Source organism: Natrix helvetica (genome assembly GCF_964273705.1).
Source record: "Natrix helvetica genome assembly, chromosome: 4".
Lineage (NCBI taxonomy): Eukaryota > Metazoa > Chordata > Lepidosauria > Squamata > Natricidae > Natrix > Natrix helvetica.
Window position 1 is genome coordinate 28,044,381 of NC_138550.1, and position 20,093 is coordinate 28,064,473.

At 38.3% G+C, this 20,093-nt stretch overlaps 1 protein-coding gene across 1 annotated transcript in view; it reads right to left on the bottom strand.

Annotated features, from left to right (window-relative positions):
* Window positions 1-19,649, bottom strand: part of UPK1B (uroplakin 1B) — a 33,702-nt gene extending 14,053 nt beyond the window's left edge. Inside the window, exons 1-3 of the mRNA XM_081952838.1 lie at window positions 19,602-19,649; window positions 4,451-4,538; window positions 2,690-2,890 (exon numbers count right to left, since the gene is read on the bottom strand). Of these exons, the coding sequence (XP_081808964.1) occupies window positions 2,690-2,890; window positions 4,451-4,519 (270 nt within the window). The 5' untranslated portion in view covers window positions 4,520-4,538; window positions 19,602-19,649. The remainder of the gene's footprint in view (window positions 1-2,689; window positions 2,891-4,450; window positions 4,539-19,601) is intronic.
* Between the last annotated feature and the right edge of the window lie 444 nt (window positions 19,650-20,093).

The window sequence follows — 20,093 nt, forward strand, 5'->3', positions numbered from 1 at the left end:
CACGTGACAGTCGTTTCCGGCTCTAGGGGGTGGTACTCATCTCCATTTCTAAGCCAAAGTGCAAGCACTGTCCAAAAACATCTCCATGGTCATGTGGCCAGCATGACTAAATGCTGAAGTGCATGGAGCGCTGTTACCTTCCCACCAAGGTGGTCCCTATTTTTCTACTTGAATTTTTTACGTGCTTTCGAACTGCTAGGTTGGCAGAAGCTAGAACAAGTAATGGGAGCTCACTCCGTTACGCGACACTAGAGATTCGAACTGCTGAACTACCAACCTTCTGATTGACAAGCTCAGCTTCTTAGCCACTGAGCCACCGCTTCCCTTCACTGGAAGCATTTACTTTTGTATAATATATCCACAATAAATTGTCCCAGCTCTGGAACTGCTTTAGGCAATATCAGCAGACTTCAACGTAGGAAAAATGATCCATTTCTTCTGAAATTACTGTTATATTAACATTTGAATCCATTTCAATGCTCTGTAACTACCTATATTTATTTCTAAAAAAATCTTGGGGGAAAAGGAAGATAAGGTCTCCCAAAATAATGACTTCATTGCTAATCTAAAGATGCCAGACTGTTTTTCTATATGTACTTTTTCAGCACTTTACAATTCTGCTAAGCTGTAGTTTCTTTATACTTTGAATGTCAAAACCGAGAACAGGCTATGTGTAATTGGAATTTACTTCAGGTACTATTGAGGAATGACTAAATCCTGCTGTTTGTGAAAATGTTATTTTCCTAAGAGTCTAAGCTTCTCTACTAAGAGTCTATTAAGAGTCCAAGCTTTTCCTGGTAATTTCCATTTGATTTTTATACATTTCAGAATAATTTGCCATTTTTATTACAGTGTGTGGGATTAAATCTTTCTCCATTTAGGATCTTTTGGAAATGTTTATCTAGGATTTCTAGCACTACTTTTTTTCCCCTGTGACAATTTTTTACTTGTATTTCTTTTTGTCTCACAAAATCATGCTTTTCTTCCATTTATAAATTTCTTTGCTACCCATCACAGTTTTTGAATAAATGAGAAGTGAACATACATACAGTGATTTAGCATTTAAACTCTTGTCTGCAACATGAATGTATTGCAGGAATATTGTCATACATGTTTTATGATGAGTGCATCTTGTATACTGTATTTGTCTGAATACAGTTTATATTCTAACTTGAGAGTAATGTTATGATAGAAATGAATTTCTTAGTTTCTTAAAATTGTACAGGAAAACTGTAAAAGTATATAGAAAATTGTCTTGTTCATCCATCTATCCATCCATCCATCCATCCATCCACTTCTTCAATTCATTTGGCTTCTAGGCTGTATATGTAGGAATGTATTATCATGTGTGTGCAATGTGCATATCTATATATGTATTGAGATATATGCGGATATAGATATTGATATCAATATCACATATTCATATAATGCTAATTCTGCTGTTGATAGGTTCATAAACTTTTCCCAAAAGCTTTCTGGAATAACCACATATTTTTTGACAACTTTCTATAAAACTATATGAATGGGAGGCAGTCTATTCCATAGGAGGGAGCCCAATAGAAATGACTACCATATGGTCCTTCAGTTGTGCTCATAGTAGATAAGTAAGTACCCTGCAGGTATTTTTTTTTCAACATTCAGGTTGGATTTTCAGAATTTACTTGGGAAAAATAATACTTTCTTAGCTATCCAAGCCTAAAATTATATTGGGATAGAGTTGGTGACTGGTGCTTGGAATTGCACTCAGAAATATACTGTTGGCCACTGCAACTCTTGCACAAAGGATATATCATGCACTATCAAAACAAAGTATGATGCATGTGAGCATTGCATTTTGGACCCACTGAAATCTCCAGATACTCTTCAAGTACGAACTCATGTAGAAAGAATTACAGTAATCTAGGCGAGTGATTGTTCTTGGGGCATCCTATTCCAGGTAAGACTACAAAGGATGCATCACCTGAAACTGGGCAAAGATCTCCTGGCGAGGGATATGTGATTCCATGAGGAACCCTTTCACTTCAGATTTTAAATTTGAGAATTAATGCTACTAGAGTCTTACAGTCAATCGGGTTCTGAATTATCAACTGTTCCATCTTTCTTGGGTTGAGTTTGAAACTATTTTTATCTGTCTATAGACCGTGTTAGCTCTCCAGCCACTATGTCAAGACTATTGTGAAAATTACGTAGCTACTGTATGCAGTTCTGATCATCTTCACTTTCCTCTTGCCATATTTGGTTGCATAACTATGCCAATCAAAAACTTTGTTTAGTTTTTAATTGCACTGATTGGAAAAATTTTTATTCTAAAGAAATGTGGCTATAATGCTATTGATTAGATCCTCATCTTAAAATGGTAAAACTGAAGACCTAGGGGGAAAAAATCATTTTTTTTCTTTTTTTATTCATGCCAGTGACTGACAGCAAACTGTGCAAAAATACATTTAACCAAAAAGTTTCTACTTCTGACAAACTAAAACTATCATTAATTTTTATTTGTGCAAGAAGTGTCAGCACATATAATGATTTCAGCCTCTGAAACTCTGCAAACACAGTATTTCCTTGACAACCTATTCATTATTGTCTTCCATGGTAACATCACTGTTTCAGAATATACCAAGATATACAGCTGGCAGATGTATTTCTTAGTTGGTAAGATCACCAATACCTTTTGTTGCTGCAAACTTACCACTAATAGCATTGTCCTGCTTGACTTTATGACACCAACAATACCAAGAACAGATAGACAAAAGAAACAGAAACCAGTGAAGATCCCAATCCAGGCGGCACCATAGATATCATCATTGTCCGTAGCTTCCAGCAGTGGATATAGAGAGTGTTGATCAGACACGAAGAATATACATTCAGCCATGAGCGCAAGGCCACAACACTGAAACCAAAGAGACATGTGAGTCTTTCCAGAACATTCTCTAAATTTTTGCATTTGTTTTTAAGGCTAAAATCTGAGCCAAACCGAATATTCTACTTGAATCTCACACTTCTTTCTTTCATAAAAAGGATACCCCAGATCAAAAAAATACTTATACAAATTTGTGACTGAAAGCATTACAGATATTTTGCATAGCTTCCATTCTTCCAGCTTCCAAGTGCTTCAGTTCTAGACTCCTTTGAGTGGAAAATGATGTTTCCTCAGACTGATGCCAATCTCTCTTTACCAGCCATTATGCTTACCCCAATTGTATTTTCTCTCTCACGTATTACTTTTTAGAAGAAATACTACTTTTCTCTACTTTTATTCGACAAAAACATTTTCTATTTGATTTTTTTTACAAGAAAATGGAGAAGCTATTTTTCACTTACAATAGGAATTCTTTCTGCCATTATTCTTGTCTCCACAAATGAAAAACACATTTGCATTTTTTACATTTCAAAGTAATGCTGAATTAGGAAACGCATACATCCAAGCACATGCATGCATACAGATGCATACACTCCTAATCCTAATGTGCAGCTTAAACTAAAGATGCGCAATTATCAAAGTGCAATAATAAAAATAAATAAATAAGAATGCTTTCTACATTCAACTCTTATGTGCAGTATATGGATTTCATAGCCTAGCACGGCTGCTGTTCTGCTGGCATGACCCAGAATAAAGAGTGAGAAAAGGAGATGGGGAAGCAGCTTTAGCCTTGAAAGGCAGCTGCTGAATTAGGAAGTCTGATGAACTAACCCAGCTGCTACCCAGGGCTGGTGTGGGGGGATTTTGAGTGGACAGTTTCATTGGGGCAGTTAGGTATATAGGGCATGGGCATTAGAGCTCCAGGGAAGCAGCCATTTCAGTTGTTGCAGGGCATGCTGCCAACATAACCCAAAATTGGAGAGATAGAAGAGAGTGGAGACAAGAGTGAAACTGGAGTGAACAAAGAAGGGGAAGAGAGAAAGACTGGAGAAAAGTTGGAAAGTGACGTGAAACATCCAGGCAAGTATTGGTTGTTGTTTGGGGAAAGGAAAGCAATGGTTCAAGGATGGCCTCACTGAAAATATGGAGGTGGAGACTCAGAGGAAGATCCACAACTCATAGGGAAAGGAGGGATCTGGCTGGTTGCAGTTGGTGGCTTCAGCCAAGATCCTGGGAAAAAGAAAGGGAATCAGCCACCAGTAGAGAAGGCCTGGTTTGGAGAAAATTGGACAGAAGATCCTGAGATATATTCTTCCCCCTACATAGCTGAACTGGAAAAAAAGTCAGGCAACGCTGAGTACACTCCACTAATCCCAGTCCAGCCCTGTTCAGTCCTTTCTTTTTTCTCTCTCTTACCAAGCCAAGAAACAAGGGAGCAATTTCTAAACCAGAATTTGGGATTTATCGTGATATATCAATGCAACCAACTGTAGTTTACAAAGCTAACTATTATTTTCAAAATCATGGCTTAATAATGTGTGAACCTTGACAGTGGTATATTTTCAAAGAAGCCATTGTTAAGTTACTTACCCCTATGACAACATTTCCCAGAATTAGTAAGCCCTGAAAGCATCGCACACCAGTATCTTCTTTTGCCATCTTCAGTTGGCAATGCAATCTAGAAAGGAATTATACATGTGTTAATACTTCAGGTTCTTTCAAAAGTGCTGTCTTTTCTTCTTCTTTTGAACCCTGAAAGCGGTACAATCTTCATCCATGTCCCAGATTGTAATAAAAAGCTTCAAAGACTTCAAAAATCAAAACAAAATGATCCTACAATATCTACAATGCCTTTTTAAATCGTACAGGAAGAACACCTATTCTCACCTCATTAGCAAATAATGTGTCTTAAAGAACAACATGTATCTAATCTAGTTTAGTTCTGAGGGATGGAATGGAATGAAATAGAATGGAATACTTTATTGGCCAAATACGATTAGACACACAAGGAATTTATATCTGGCGCAAAGCTTTCAATGTACATTCAGAACAATAATAATAATAATAAATACCAATAAGAGGTAGATAAGTTGAGAAGGATAATAATATAACTACAGGCGTACAACATGAGTAAATATACTTAGATGTAAGACAATACTGTGAGGATTAGGTGTCCAGCAGAGTGATGACACAAGGGGAAAAACTGTCTCTGGGTCTAGCTGTTTTGGTATGCAATGTCCTGCAGCAATCCCCAGGGGAAGAGTTGAAACCAGAAGTGGTATTCAGCAGATTCTGGAGAACAGGTAGCAGAAATTTTTAGTTTGGAGAACCGGTAAATACCACCTCTGATTGGCCCTGCCCCCATCTATTCTCTGCCTCCTGAGTCCCAGCTGATCGGGAGCAAATGGGGATTTTGTAGTAACCTTCCCCTGGATTGGGGAGGGAATTGGGATTTCACAGTATCCTTCCCCTGCCATGCTCACCAAGCCACACCCACCAAGCCATGCCATGCCCACCAAGCCATGGCCACAGAACTGGTAGTAAAAAAAAAAAAAGAATCTCACCACTGGTTGAAACAGTTTATAACCAGAATTTGATAGGTCTATAGATATTTTCTCAGCCCTCCTTCTCACCTGTACAATATACAGGATTAATATATCAAATAATATTACCAGTTGTATATAAAGCATGCAGTATTTAAAATGACACCCACCAGTCAATCTTCATAGTAGCCAAACAGGGCAGAATCTGCTATTCAAAACTACATTTAGAAAATTGTATTTTAAGTGAAGGATTTCTCATGTTCATTCCTCACAGAAAACCATGTGTCATGTAAAATGTTTCCTTAACGTTTTAGGTGGGAATTATTACTTAAGAATTGATTAAGCTTTTAAACACACAATGTATTGTAAGAACATATTTGTATTTCTATCTCAGTTGAATTCTCATATAATTTTGGAATCCATTCTACATGCTTCACTTCATAATTCATTTCTTCACTTGATTATTTGTGGTAGGATTAAAAGAATCACATTACTTGCACGTTATACCATTCCTAGGAAGGCAATGAATGAGATCTTTAATCGCTTCTCATACCTACCTGCCTGGGAAGTTCCTTCAACCTTGGGCTACAGCTTCTGCTTCATGGTTGAAAATGTTATTTCCTATTTTACAGCAGATAGCCTACAGCAAGCCTGATTCAACCTTTTTGGGTGAAAATGTCACACCCATCAAAAACTCTGTTGCAGCCACTGTTATGGAACCAGCTGAGAAAATAATTCAAAGAGCCAGTTGCAGCTAGAACAAGGGAGACCAGGAAAGTAACATTCCGGTTGAATGTTTTAAAGTTCTAAAACTTTCTGCTCTGCATTCCAGTCCTTAGTATCTTCCATGGAATTTACACACCCTCTCCACCATTCTCTCTCGTATAATTGCCAGAGCAAGAGTACAAGGCAGGTTTTTCTAATATATTTTCCCCTAATATTTGTCAATCGTTTTTTAATTTTTTTCAGAGGAAAATTCAGTGATATTCGCATGGATGAAGTGTGGTGCTTTTGTTTACTTTTAGTTAAGTAAAAGGGGGATATAAATATCCTTTTGCATTGCACAGTTCTTGGTTCTTTCTTATACTCTCGATAAATCTATTGCTTAAATATAATTTTAATAGGGATTTTTACATGAATAAAAATTAAACATAACATATGTAAAAGAGAGCTAAGAAAAAGAAAAAAGTGTGAAAAAACAGTACAAAGGAAAACACAAAGAAGTGGCTTCCAATGTTCTTTATAGCACATACAGACCAACATATTATCCCTCTCTCAGATTACATCATATGGTTCCCTTGTATTTCATTTTCAACCTTTTAAATCAACAAACTGTGAAATCACTTTCATTTTTTACAGCAAAATATCATAAAAGGATTCCATTCTTTTATAAAAGAACATGTTTCATCCCTGAGTAAATAGGTCAATTTTGCCATTTCTGAAGATTTATGTACATTTAGTTGGATTCTGCCTCTGTGTAACATAAATCTAGCAACTGTGTCTTGTACTCTTTGATAAGAGAGTAAAATATCTCTCTTTAATGTGATATTCATTCAGATATTTCCAGAGTTCTATCATGTTTCCTGTCAGTCATCCTTTTTTCAAGATGGAAAATGGTGTCCCAAACTGGGGGTGAGGGGGGGAGGGGGGGAGTGCCTGGAATGATTATTTTCTGTAATTTGGAGACTATGCTTCTCTTGATGCCAACTGAGTGTCTTCTTTCCAGTTATGTGACACTGCTGGATCATATTCAATTGCAGATAACTACATCCACAATCTTTCACATGCGCAGTTCGTATACCAGATGGCCGCCATCCTAAAATTGTACATTTGATTTGGGTTTTTTTTACTGTGAATTTTGCACTTATATCTATTGTATTTTTTTCTATTATTTTTAAACTATAATTTTTATTTCTGACTTTGAATCATCTGCAAATTCGATAAGTGTTCTCCTCAATCAGACATAAAATTGATTGTTGTGGCATACCACCTAATATCATTCTCCAATTTTAAGGATAACCATTGAAGTATAGTCTTTTGAGTGTGTTTTATAAGCTAGCTATGTAATCATTTTATTGCACAAAGTACAAAGATAGTACAGTTCATATGAACAATTATCCAATTCCTGCAAACTCTGGGAAGTAACTGACTTGATCTTCAAGTTTAAACTTTCTCAAACTGAATAGTTATTCTGTAAACATATTTTTATAATCTCAAATTTCAATCCTGCTCCTTCATCCTACACTTCACAATGCATTGAAAGGAGAAAAGAAAATAATAACTCTATATTACTGGCTAGAACTGGCTCCAGATTAGTATTGATACCATCAGATACCATATTTAAAAACATGTGTGAATTTGGTTTCAAAACTCTCAAGTGAGTGAAGAAAGCAAGTCAAAAACTAAGCAAACATCTTAATTTTCTTGCCAGCAAAACTGTTCATTATAATAACAAATCTCTTATGTCTTAAAGACTACTGCAATAAATATGTAAAATTTTGAGATGCCCAAGGGTTCTTTAACATCTTTGATGCTAATAATATTCATAATACAACACAAAGTAATACAAAGTTAAAAGAAAGTGAGAGGGGAAAAATGTAGCAGTATAATTAGTTCAGTTCTGTCTTGATATTGGATGAAATGTCTGTGTGACCTCTAAAATGTCTAGTAAAGTTTCTAAATCAGAGCTCTTCAGATATGTTGAATTACAGTTCCCAAAATTCCACACCCACTATGGCCAACAAAACAACTGGTTGAGAAATTATCATAGTTACAGCTCCAATGTCTTAGAGACTGCTAGACTAGGATATCCATAACTAGCTCAGCCTTCCTCAAACTGTCTACTGGCATTGGTAAAATTCCATATTTTAGACTTGTTTATATCAACATTCTAGTATAATACCTCAGCTATAATATATGGATTTGGGATTCAAAACAAGGGCAGCTACACACCTATAGAGGTATCTCTTTCCAAATCAGGAATGGCCTGGAACTGGCTGTTTATGGTGTACGAAACTTCCTAACTGAGCTTTGGTGTTTTAAAGATTTGTAGAACAAAAGCTTAAAATAAACTAAAAGATTTTTTTTGCAAGTAAACAAAGAGTAGGCAAACACCATGACTCAACCAAAACCACAGTAACCTTGGATAAAAGAGAAATATTTTTGAAAGGGTGTGGTTGAGAACAATGCTATATGGGCATTGAACCTTATTCTACAATGTCCTAGCTTGTTGTTAATTGCAAAGTTGTTTCCGACTCATTGCAACCCCGTAGACAACATTCCTCCAGGTCTTCCTGTCCTCTACCATCCTCTGGAATCTATTTAAGCTCACACCTACTGCTTCGGTGACTCCATCCAGCCACCTCATTCTCTGTCGTCCCCTTCTTCTTTTGCCCTCAATCTTTCCCAGCATCAGGCTCTTCTCCTGTGAGGCCTTCCTTCTCATTAGGTGGCCAAAATATTTGAGTTTCATCTTCAGGATCTGGCCTTCTAAAGAGCAGTCAGGATTGATCTCCTCTAGGACTGACCGGTTTGATCGCCTTGCAGTCCAAGGGACTCACAGGAGTCTTCTCCAGTACCATAGTTCAAAGGCCTCAATTCTTTGGCGCTCAGCCTTTCTTATGGTCTAACTTTCACAGCCATACACTCCAATTGGGAAAACCATAGCCTTGACTATACACACTTTTGTTGGCAGGGTGATGTCTTTGCTTTTTAGTATGCTGTCTAGGTTTGCCTTAGCTTTCCTCCCTAGGAGCAAGCGTCTTTTAATTTCTTGGCTGCAGTCCCCATCTGCGGTGACCTTGGAGCCCAGGAAAATAAAATCTGTCACTACCTCCATTTCTTCCCATCTTTTTGCCAGGAATCGAGATGCCATGATCTTAGTTTCCTAATGTTGAGTTTCAAGCCAACTTTTGCACACTCCTTTTTCACCTGCATCAAGAGACTCTTTAGTTCCTCTTCACTTTCTACCATTAGAGTGGTATCTTCTGCATATCTGAAGTTGTTGATATTTTTCCCAGCAATCTCAATTCCAACTTTTGATTCATCTAGTCCAGTGGTCGGCAAGCCGCGGCTCGCGAGCCACATGCGGCTCTTTACACATTTTAATGCGGCTCTTCTGTGTGCCGGGCGCCTGCTCCCCTCCCTCCCACTGTTCCCTCTAAGGTGCGCGGCTGCGCGCCCGCGCAGGTGGCAACAAAACACCGCGCAGCAGTTTCCAACTGCCGCGCAGTGCTTTCTGCTGTCACAGGCGCCGGAGGCTGGGGAGGTCCTTTGCAGACGGCTAGAACTGGCCGCCCGCAAAGGACCTCCCCGGACTTGTTTTGGTGAGCGCGGGGTGACTGACGCCAGGAAAGCAAGCCCGGGGAGGAGGTCCTTTATGGGTGGCCAATCCTAGCTGCTTGCGCCCGGCGCTGCAGCTAAAGTAAAGCCCCTGCCGCTACCAGAATATCTGCTGCCACCTCCTCCTCCTCTAACAGCACCCGACGCCGCGTCAGCGGCGCCTCCCCCACCGTTAGGAGCACCTGAGTTGGGCCCCGCGTTACCCTGCCCTCTCCTCCTCTGCTGTGCTTTTGAGGAGCCATGAGGCCGCGGGAGCCAGTAGGAAGGCGGCGGGGGGGGCAGGAGCAGGGAAAAAAGGCCTCATGGCTTCTCAAAAGCATGGCGGTGGCGGAGAAGGCAGCAGGGGTAACGCGGTGCTCTGAGTGGAGGGGGGCGCCAGCGGGAGCTTTGGCGGCTTCACTCCAAATGTAGTGGTGCTGTTGGTGGGGGAGGAGGAGGCAGCTGTTGTTCTGGTGGTGGCAGGGGCTCGTCGACATCTTCAGCAGCAGCCCTGTCCCCTGTGAAAAAAGCCGAAGATGGATCCACGCAGATGATGTCGCCGCAACATGACTGGAGGAGGAATTCTGGGAGTTGAAGTCCACAAGTCTTCAAGCTGTCAGGTTTGAAGACCCTGGGTTTTTTCTTTTTTCTAAAGGGTTAGGGGTGCAAGGGTCTTGCAACTTGACAGCTTTTAAGACTTGCATGCTTCAATGCCAGAGTTCCTGAGCCAACATGACTGGAGGAGGAATTCTGGGAGTTGAACTCCACAAGTCTTAAAGCTGTCAGGTTTGAAGACTCCTGGGTTTTTTTTTTCTAAAGGGTTAGGGGTGCAAGGGTCTTGCAACTTGACAGCTTTAAGACTTGCATGCTTCAATGCCAGAGTTTCTGAGCCAACATGACTGGAGGAGGAATTCTGGGAGTTGAAGTCCACAAGTCTTAAAGCTGTCAGGTTTGAAGACCCCTTGGGGTTTTTTTCCTAAAGGGTTAGGGATGCAAGGATCTTGTAACTTGACAGCTTTAAGACTTGCATGCTTCAAATGCCAGAGTTTATTGAAACTAAAAACAGTGTACCATCCTATGTATTTTCGGTTTTAAAAATGTGGCTCTCAAAATAAATTTCAATCGTGGTTTTGGCGAGATTTGGCTCAGTTGAAAAAAAAGGTTGCCCACCACTGATCTAGTTCCACCTTTCTCATGATGTGCTCTGCATATAAGTTAAATAGGCAGGGCGACATTATACAGCCCTGCCGGACTCATACCCAGAAATTTCATTGGGTAATGAGAGCTGTTCTTTCATTATAAAATATTTCATTTCATTCACGATATAGGGTTTCCTGCCTAGGCAGGGGGTTGGACTAGAAGACCTCCAAGGTCCCTTCCAACTCTACTATTGTATTGTATTGTATTGTATTTCCTAGTTTTTTTCCCTAAACAAATTATGCCTGAACACTTTGTTGCTCCGAAGACTCTTAAGAATTAGGAAAGTTTATTTTCATATTTAAGATCAGTCTTAGATATTATCATATTTTTCGGAGTATAAGACGCATCGGAGTATAAGACCCACCAAGATTTTGAAGAGGCAATTTTTTTTAAAAAAGTTTTTGCACTCTGCAGACCTCCCAAAAATGACCCATTTTTTTTTTAAAAAAGATCATGAATAGCCTTTAGAAGGTTTATAGAATGCTCCTGGTGGCTGGGAGGGAGGGCAAAATTGAGCAAAAACCAGGCTGTTTTTTGCTTATTTCTCCCCTCCCCAGCCCCCAGGAGCACTCTGAAATACACTCCTAAAGGCTATTTTGGTAAGAAGGCAGGGTTTCGGGAGGCAAAAAAATGCTATATTCAGTGTATAAGACGCACCCAGATTTTCAGCTTCTTTTTTGAGGGGAAAAGGTGCGGCTTATACCCCCCAAAATACAGTAGTTCATTTGCTTATTTACTTACTTATATTATACCTTTATTAGTTTTACAAATCATTCATGGTGGTAAACATAACCAAAATAACTTCCTCCTCCTATTTTTCCTAGAACAACAACCCTCTGAGGTGAGTTGGGCTAAGAGAGAGTTAATAGCCCAAGTTCACCCAGCTGGCTTTCATGGCTAAGATGGAACTAGAACTCACAGACTCTTGCTTTCTACCCTGGTGCCTTAACCACAGACCAAACTGGCTTTAGTGTATGTGGGTGACACGAAATGCAAAAGATAGTCTAAAGTGCATTGAGTAAATAATCATGCACCAAAAATGTTTGTTAGTACATTGTACAAGTTCCAACCTAGTAGGTTGGAAATGTGCAATACTTATTAGCTGAATATAGTGGCAGGAGTATGCTTGGGTTAAAATTGGGCATTGGTTTCACTGTGGCATACTATCCAAAATGTGCTAAAGTCTTAATCATTTAGAGGCAGAATGGGAGCCAAGATCAATATTTAAAGGTGCATCTGATGCAGTGGTGGGTTTCAAAATTTTTTAGAACCTCTTCTGTAGGTGTGGCCTGCTTTGTGGGAGTGGCTTGCCGGCCATGTGATCGGGTGGGAGTGGCTTGCCAGCCATGTGACTGGGTGGGCATGGCCAACTTGTAAAATGTGGTGAAACTCACTTAACAACGCTCTTGCTTAGCAACCAAAATGTTGGCTCAGAAACTCTGGCATTTGAAGCACGCAAGTCTTAAAGCTGTCAAGTTACAAGACCCTTGTACCCCTAACTTTTTAGGAAAAAAAAACCCAGGGGTGTTCAAACTTGACAGCTTTAAGACTTGTGGACTTCAACTCCCAGAATTCCTTCTCTCGCTCTTCATCTTGATGATGTGCGGACGGGCGGGGGAGGGAGCTGGAACCAGTTCTAAATGGCTCTGTAGATTTGTGGAACCTCTTCTATAGAAGAGGTTAGAATTGGCAGAAACCCACCCCTGATCTGATGACCCTGTTGCATAGAAAACTGAAACTCAAATTATAAGAATAGTAAAGAGTTAACAAATGAAATAGAAGGAAGAAAAAATAGATATCTTGTGATGTCATGAAACCAAAAGGGGAAAAAGCAGGGAGAGGAGCATCTGAATGAAGATGGTAATAACCTTGTGGAGTGGGAGTTGATGGATACCTGCATAAAGGTGAAAGTATAGGCTTCATTTATGAATGAAATGGCTAAAATGAATGTCAGAAAGGATTGAGTGGTATAAGTGTGTGTGTCTGTCTGTCTCTGTGTGTGTGTGTGTCTGTGTGTGTGTGTGTGTGTGCACTCACGTATATGCACCCATACATTGGTGACAGCTGGATGCTACATCCATTGAACACCAACAATGGAAGAATTATGAAAACACTGTGGATCATTCTGAATGAATAAATTCAGGAAAAAAATATTCAACAAGATGACATGAATGGATGACTGGGAAAAAGACAGCAGAGTATAGAGAACTGATTGAGCAATTCAGAAATACAGGAATGAAATTAAATGAAAAAGAATGGTAATTGTTGGTAAGCAGTTGCTTAGAAAACTTCTAAAAGTTTGTTTTAAATGTGTGTTTGAATGTAAGTCTATTCATATGCATATATGACTGCAAATATAAAAGCATTATTTATTTGATTGACTGTGATGAAAGACAGAATTAGTGAGCAATATGGGAATTATGACAGGCTCGGTGGAACAGATCAAAATTTTGTTAACATCCAGAGTTGAACTTGGAGGGAAAGTGGATAGTGAAAACAGAATGGAGAGAAATGAAAGAAGAATGCCTGGGAAAATGAAAGCATGAGATTGGTATAAAACCTTTTTAGAATATAATCTCCAAATAAAATGAAAGGGAAGTAGATGTAAGGAAAGATATTGAGGAAACTTCTTGGAACAAGGATTATGCTGCAGAATCCCACAAGTATGTTAATAGGAAAATGTTTGGTGGAATATTGAATATTTTTTTTCTTGCGAATTGGAAAAATATGCATAAAAGAATGATTGCCATGAAAGACATAGCAGAAAAGTACTGTATAATATGTTTAAAGGGAGAATGATAATTGTAATATAATCAAGGAAGTAGAGGGACGGGTAACATTAACAATCAGAGCATTGTTGATGGAACTGAAAAGTTTTTGAGGTAATAGATGAAGAACCAGCAATTTGAATAGATCCTTGCTTCCAATGAGCATTCTGGCTTAATATCCTGTATTTAACTGAATAAAAGGTTCTTTTGATTGTTCAAAGAGCAGAAAGCAATTGGGGTGGACTTCAAGAATTTTAGCAATGAGTTCTCTGCCCAATTGCTGGGTGGGTGTGGCAATGGTGGGTGTGGCCTAGTTGGCCTCCTGCACCATGGTGGGTGTATTTTCACCCTCCCCAAGCTCTGGAGGCTTTTCTCGAGTCTCTGGGAACACGAAAATGCCTTCCCCGGTTTCCGGAGACCCTCCGGGGGATGGAAATGGATCTATTTCTGGACTTCCAGAACTTCCAGGAGGCCCATTTTTCACTCTCCCTGAACCTCCTGCACTTACCTGGCATACAAAACTGGCCAAGTGGAGACTCCTCAGAATGGCGGGGTGGGGTGGGGTGGGATGGATGGGTGGCACCAGCTAGAGGTGGGATTCGGAGGTTCACTGAACTGGGCAGATACTTAGTTAGATGCTCGCCCGAACCCGTGCAAACCCGCAGCAGCCCACCCCTGAAAACAAGCTTTTCTGACACCATAAATCAAAGGGATCAGTCTTTTTCTTGCTCCTGCGCAGAATTGATTGTTACATGCTTTCTAACTCTTCAACTTCTATAGTATTTTAACTTCTTCCCACAATTACTCAGATTCTCAATCCACTAGGCCCAGGTTTAGTTATAGTTTTATGAAATGAATTTTAGGTATTGGGGTTGGAAATTTTCTAGACTTTTGTTTTGGTCAGATATGTAATTGCATTGTTGTGATTAGTACCTGGTAGACTTATCCACAATCCGCCTCCAGCATTCGCATCAATAGTTCAGCAGAAAATTTCTATCTCTGGCTATGTAATTTATTTGATTATGGTGTTGTCCATTTGGAGATGTCCAGGCATAGAACCATATTTTATATTAAAATAATGTGTTAGACTTCGATATAGCATAGAAAATGGGCTCTGCATCACTGCAGGTTTCTAATCTAATTTTTCCAATCATATACGGTTATTCTCCAACTTTTCTTTTAAAGTCAGAAGAAATTATTAGAACATGCTTCTTTGGTACTGAATCTATTATTTCTGGTAATTTTCCATATAATTCTTCATCTATTTCTTCTTCAATTGATGATGCATCTACCTTTATAATCAAGAAACTGCATGGCCATCCTTGATAGAAATTACACTCCATTTTTAAATTTGGGGTTCACTTCCAGAATAGAACATTTTGAATTTGTCTGATTGGAAATGTTCTATACCTGTCTATTTTAGTTCAGTTACTCATTGAATCCCTTTCCTAATCCAAGTCATTTCAATTTTAACAAAATCCAGGTTTTCTTGCAATCACTTCATGTTTCCTTCCTAAAGTTTTTCAATCAGCTCCCCCCACCAATTCTGTTTACAATCAGCATCTTGATTTTCCAAAGGCTTTGATGCAATTGTTCATACTACCTAGACCAGGGGTGTCCAAACTTGGGAACTTTAAGACTTGTGGACTTCAACTCCCAGAATTCCCCAGCCAGCCATGCTGGCTGGGGAATTCTGAGAGTTGAAGTCCACAAGTCTTAAAGTTCCCAAGTTTGGACACCCCTGACCTAGACCTACTTCAGAATGCTCTTCCTTCTTCTTTGCAGCCAAATAATTACCTCCAAACATGGGCCCCTCATCTTTAAAAGCAACATGGTCCTATTTCTTGGTGAGCTTCTTTCCATGGGCTTTAATGCCATTTGTGAAGAATTATTTGCTATTTCTTCCTCAGAGTTCCTCAAGCAATAGAGTTACTACAATTTCACCAGTGACTACTGGCCATAAGCCCATCAGATGTATTTCACCTTAGCCCTATGCTAGGACTGACTGTTCTGCTGCCAACAGCCAGGAAGATGAACTATGCAGTACTTCTAAAGCAGTCTTGTAACTGGTCATGCCCATCATAGCAGTCAATTTATATCTAGTGTTTAAAATTCTAAGTGTGCTTACCAGCCTATAACAGTTAACAAAACAACAACCCCAGATTTATTATACTCTGTAAGAATGGATAGTATTGATATATATATATCTGCATTTATCTGCATGTATGGGACAAGTCTAGACATAATGTTTTAAAGAAAATATACTGAGGCACAGAATGTAGAAATCTATAAATGAAATCTATAGGGTTTCTCAGGCCAGGACAATCCATAACTTCTCAGTGCTTTTTATTAATGAATATCTGGAGCAAGATAAATGCAGCTCTTTTAAAAACTTCTTCCCCTGATCTTTCTTAGTCTCTTGTATTTACTTAGCTACAAGCGAGCTGCACTATATTCATTGATCGTGACTCCAAGTGAATGTGTATATATGAATGCAATTTACTCTCAGCAATGGGATATGCTTAATCATTCCTTGACTATCCTGTCGCATAGTCAGGGTATAAGTATTGCCCATATATATATTTTGGAACTTCCTGCTCAAGTTCAACAAGATTGTCAATCAAAAAAAAATCACAAACAGTGCCTGTTAAGTGTAAGTTTCAGTTGGTTACTCATCGGTTTTTAGAGAAGGGAGCTGATACCAGATGCTAAAACAATTTCCCAATTGAGAGGCATCCAAGCATAGTCAAACAAATGCAAACTTTCTCAGGACTGGCAAGGTATTCTCAAATCCCTCATTGACATTACACAGATCTGTAGTGACATGCCCTGAATCTAATTCATTGGAAACAAAACTCTGTTTTTCCATTGAAACTATGCTGCTTTTTACTTATTTGTCATCTTGTAGCAAAAAATGCTTTGTCCTAAAGCAGGGGTGTCCAAACTTGGGAACTTTAAGACTTGTGGACTTCAACTCCCAGAATTCCCCAGCCAGCATGGCTGGCTGGGGAATTCTGGGAGTTGAAGTCCACAAGTCTTAAAGTTCCCAAGTTTGGACACCCCTGTCCTAAAGCTTCATAAGCTTACCATACTTGGTATACTACAGCGATGAATAATTATAGTGTTTTTCAAATTTTAATATACAAATACACAAAATACATTAGAAACACTCATGATTCCTGCTGAACAGGTCAATGGCTGATTGAAAGTTCTGGGAGCTGTGACTTCTAACACATATCTGAGGACTATTATATTGGAAAAGGTTTTACTGATGACATTTCAAATATATAAAATCATCAGCCCCAGTTACACTGTTTGATGAGATGATATTCAAAGCATATTTAGCATCTTTTTTTAAAAAAATCATTGAATGTGTTACTATTACAGCTTTTTACAGAATAAACAAAAAGGAACTTGGCTTTTTATTTTGTTCTTTGTACAACAAAAACGTCAATCACATTGACAAACATGGCCATTATATAGTATTAACAGTATTGGCAACATAGTCTTAAGGTGTCATCTTATCTGGCGGCAACTGTTTTGACAGTTTTGGGTTTGTTGTCATGGTCTGCAAATGATAATGCACGACAAATTTAAGATAATCACATTATCCTTAAAGGAGTGAGATGCATTGGAAAATCTGGATTGTATCCAGATAAAACCATAATTAGATTTCAATGAATTTACATAAAAATAAATAAATTAAGAACATCAGTTGACTCGGTATCCTTTTTCTTTCAAGTGTTTATTTTTTTTATTTTTGACTGAACATTTATTTGTTATCAGTTATATTTTATTAGTCGTATTATGCAAACTATTGACTATAATAATGAACTGAACAAAGCCAAGATCCAGCTCAGTGTCTTGAAGAAGAAAAGGCCCTTTTAAAAAAGGATAAATACATGAAAACTTAATATTTGCAAATATAACTGGGAATGTTTTCAATTTTATCTTACACTGAGATTCTTAATAGCTGAGGAAATTTTGGCTTAAATTTTTTTTGCCCAACTGTTAATTGTAAGTTATACGAACTATGCTATTATGTAAGAATTAAATCTCGAGACAAGAAGCTTGTGACAATTAAATGGCATAATTCAACTGTCCCTCCTGGCAAATGTATTCTATCTGGTTATTTTAGGGACTTTTTAATTTACTGTATTTGTTTTTAGGGGTTTGAATTTATTTTATATCTGCTTTGTACAGTTTTTTTAACTACATTTTAACCTCCTCCATGTCAATTGTCAACTGTACATATTTAATTTAATTTTATTGTATCCTGTTATATTTTGTATGAACTGTACACCGCCCCGAGTCCCTTGCGGGAGAGGGGGCAGTCTAGAAGCATTAAATATTATTATTATTATTATTATTATTATTATTATTATTATTATTATTATTATTATTATTATTAAATCAAACTTTTTAAAAAGCTGTACAACCTATAACCCCATAGGGGTCATGATTTCAGTGATATTTCCTTATCTAAACTGATAAACAGAATGACCATAGGCAGGCAAAAAAGCAGCAGTAGGAGGAGCAACCTTTGACTTCCTGCCAGCTTATCCATTGACTTTGCTTGTGGGAAGTTGTCAGGGCGAATTAGAAATCACGATCAAATATCATGATTACAGCAATTCTGCACTGACCATAATTTTACCAATACAACTGATCTGAAGATTGTTGAAATTTCAATTCCATAAGATTAACTGGCTCCAAACTTAGGATACCTTCTTAAAGTTAACCCATTTGAGGTACTTTAGTTCAAAAATTGTTCCTCTATGATGCATCATTTTGTCCAATTGAAGATTACAAATAGACAGTTTTGGTAGCATACAGATAGATACCAGCCATTTATGTCAAGGGCAAGCTTGTGACGCAAAACATTTTAATCACTTGCAATTTATTCTATGCCTATTCAGGAAAAAACTTCACTGAACTGAATAAGACTTCCAAGTAAGATCAAGTTTAATACAGTGTTATCCCGAAAATAAGACTGGGTCTTATTTTCTTTTGACCCCTGAAATAAACACTTGGCCTTATTTTCAGGGAGGTCTTTTTGAAGTGCAGGAGGTGGCAAGCGTGGTCACCTCATGGCTGCTGCTATGTTGCAATATTTTCAGGGAGGGCTTATTTGGGGGGGAGGGCTTATTTTAGTGCATGCGCTCAAAACCCGGATTGGGTTTATTATCTGGGAAGGTCTTATTTTCATGGAAGCAGGGTAGATATTTTAAGGATTCAACTCTGGATCTGAGCATAAATACAGTATCAGAGACTGAATAAGGGACAGTTCAAAAGAATTATAGATGGCTCACAGAGTTTGGAAGAATGTACAGAACATAACACATCAATTTTTCAAACTGATACCAGTCCAAAATGGTGCTTTGTCAGCTACTCCATTCCATATAACTCAGCAAGGCAAAAGCTGAAACTGTCTGTAAAATAACTTGAATCAGGTATAAAGCTACAACATCCACTTACAGGTATCACTTTCTGTTAACTTTGCCTGAATAAAAAGGAACTGTTTGCTCGAAAACAGTGAGAAGGCTTACAATTTTTTCACTTGCTTTCTATAAGTTTTTCTCACCTATATTAAGCAGTAATACCTAAAGGGTAGGTTATTACCACTGGCATCATAATTTGTTTTTTCTCAGAAACATAAAAATAAAAAGCTTAAAGCAATACCCCACATTTAGATTAAACTACAAGGTATGTAAGTAATTTAAGGATTTTCTATTTAGCTAGCATGATCAAACAGAAGCAATGCCGTGACAAATTTTGTTTTAATCTCATTTGTGTTCGATGTTAATTTGTACTAACTTTACAAATGTTTTAGATTTAACAATAGAAAAAGACACTTTAGATCAAAACTCAAGCACAAGTAAGCCAGAGACCTAAGATATGTTTACTCACCTTCCTTCACTCTGAAACCAAACAATTCACTGTGCCAACCACCCCCCCAGCCACTTTTTAAAAGTGCCCAAGGCACCCAAGAACAATGGTATTTGATTGGTCAGAAGGGAAGACCTATCATATGACACAACCCTAATCTGGTCCAACCAGTTCTTAGTTGTGATGGGCCAACAGGTCTCTTGAGCAGTAACATTTACCCATTATAGTGGAATGTGGTCGTACTTATACCCATTCACCAAACTTTCTGAAGTTTCTATTATTACATGCCGTCAAACATTAACAAGTGAGTCATATGATCTTTAAAAGTAAATCAGGAAAAAATAAATAAAGAGCTGTTATTCGCCTTACTAAATATATACAAAGGAAGGAGCCTTATTTAGAAGACAATAGAAAGTGACACTTAAGGCAGCATTCTGCAGAAGAACAAGAAGATTAAGGAGCTGTATTTATGACATTTTCCTTCCCTTCAAAAGTCTTCCACAAGATATATGC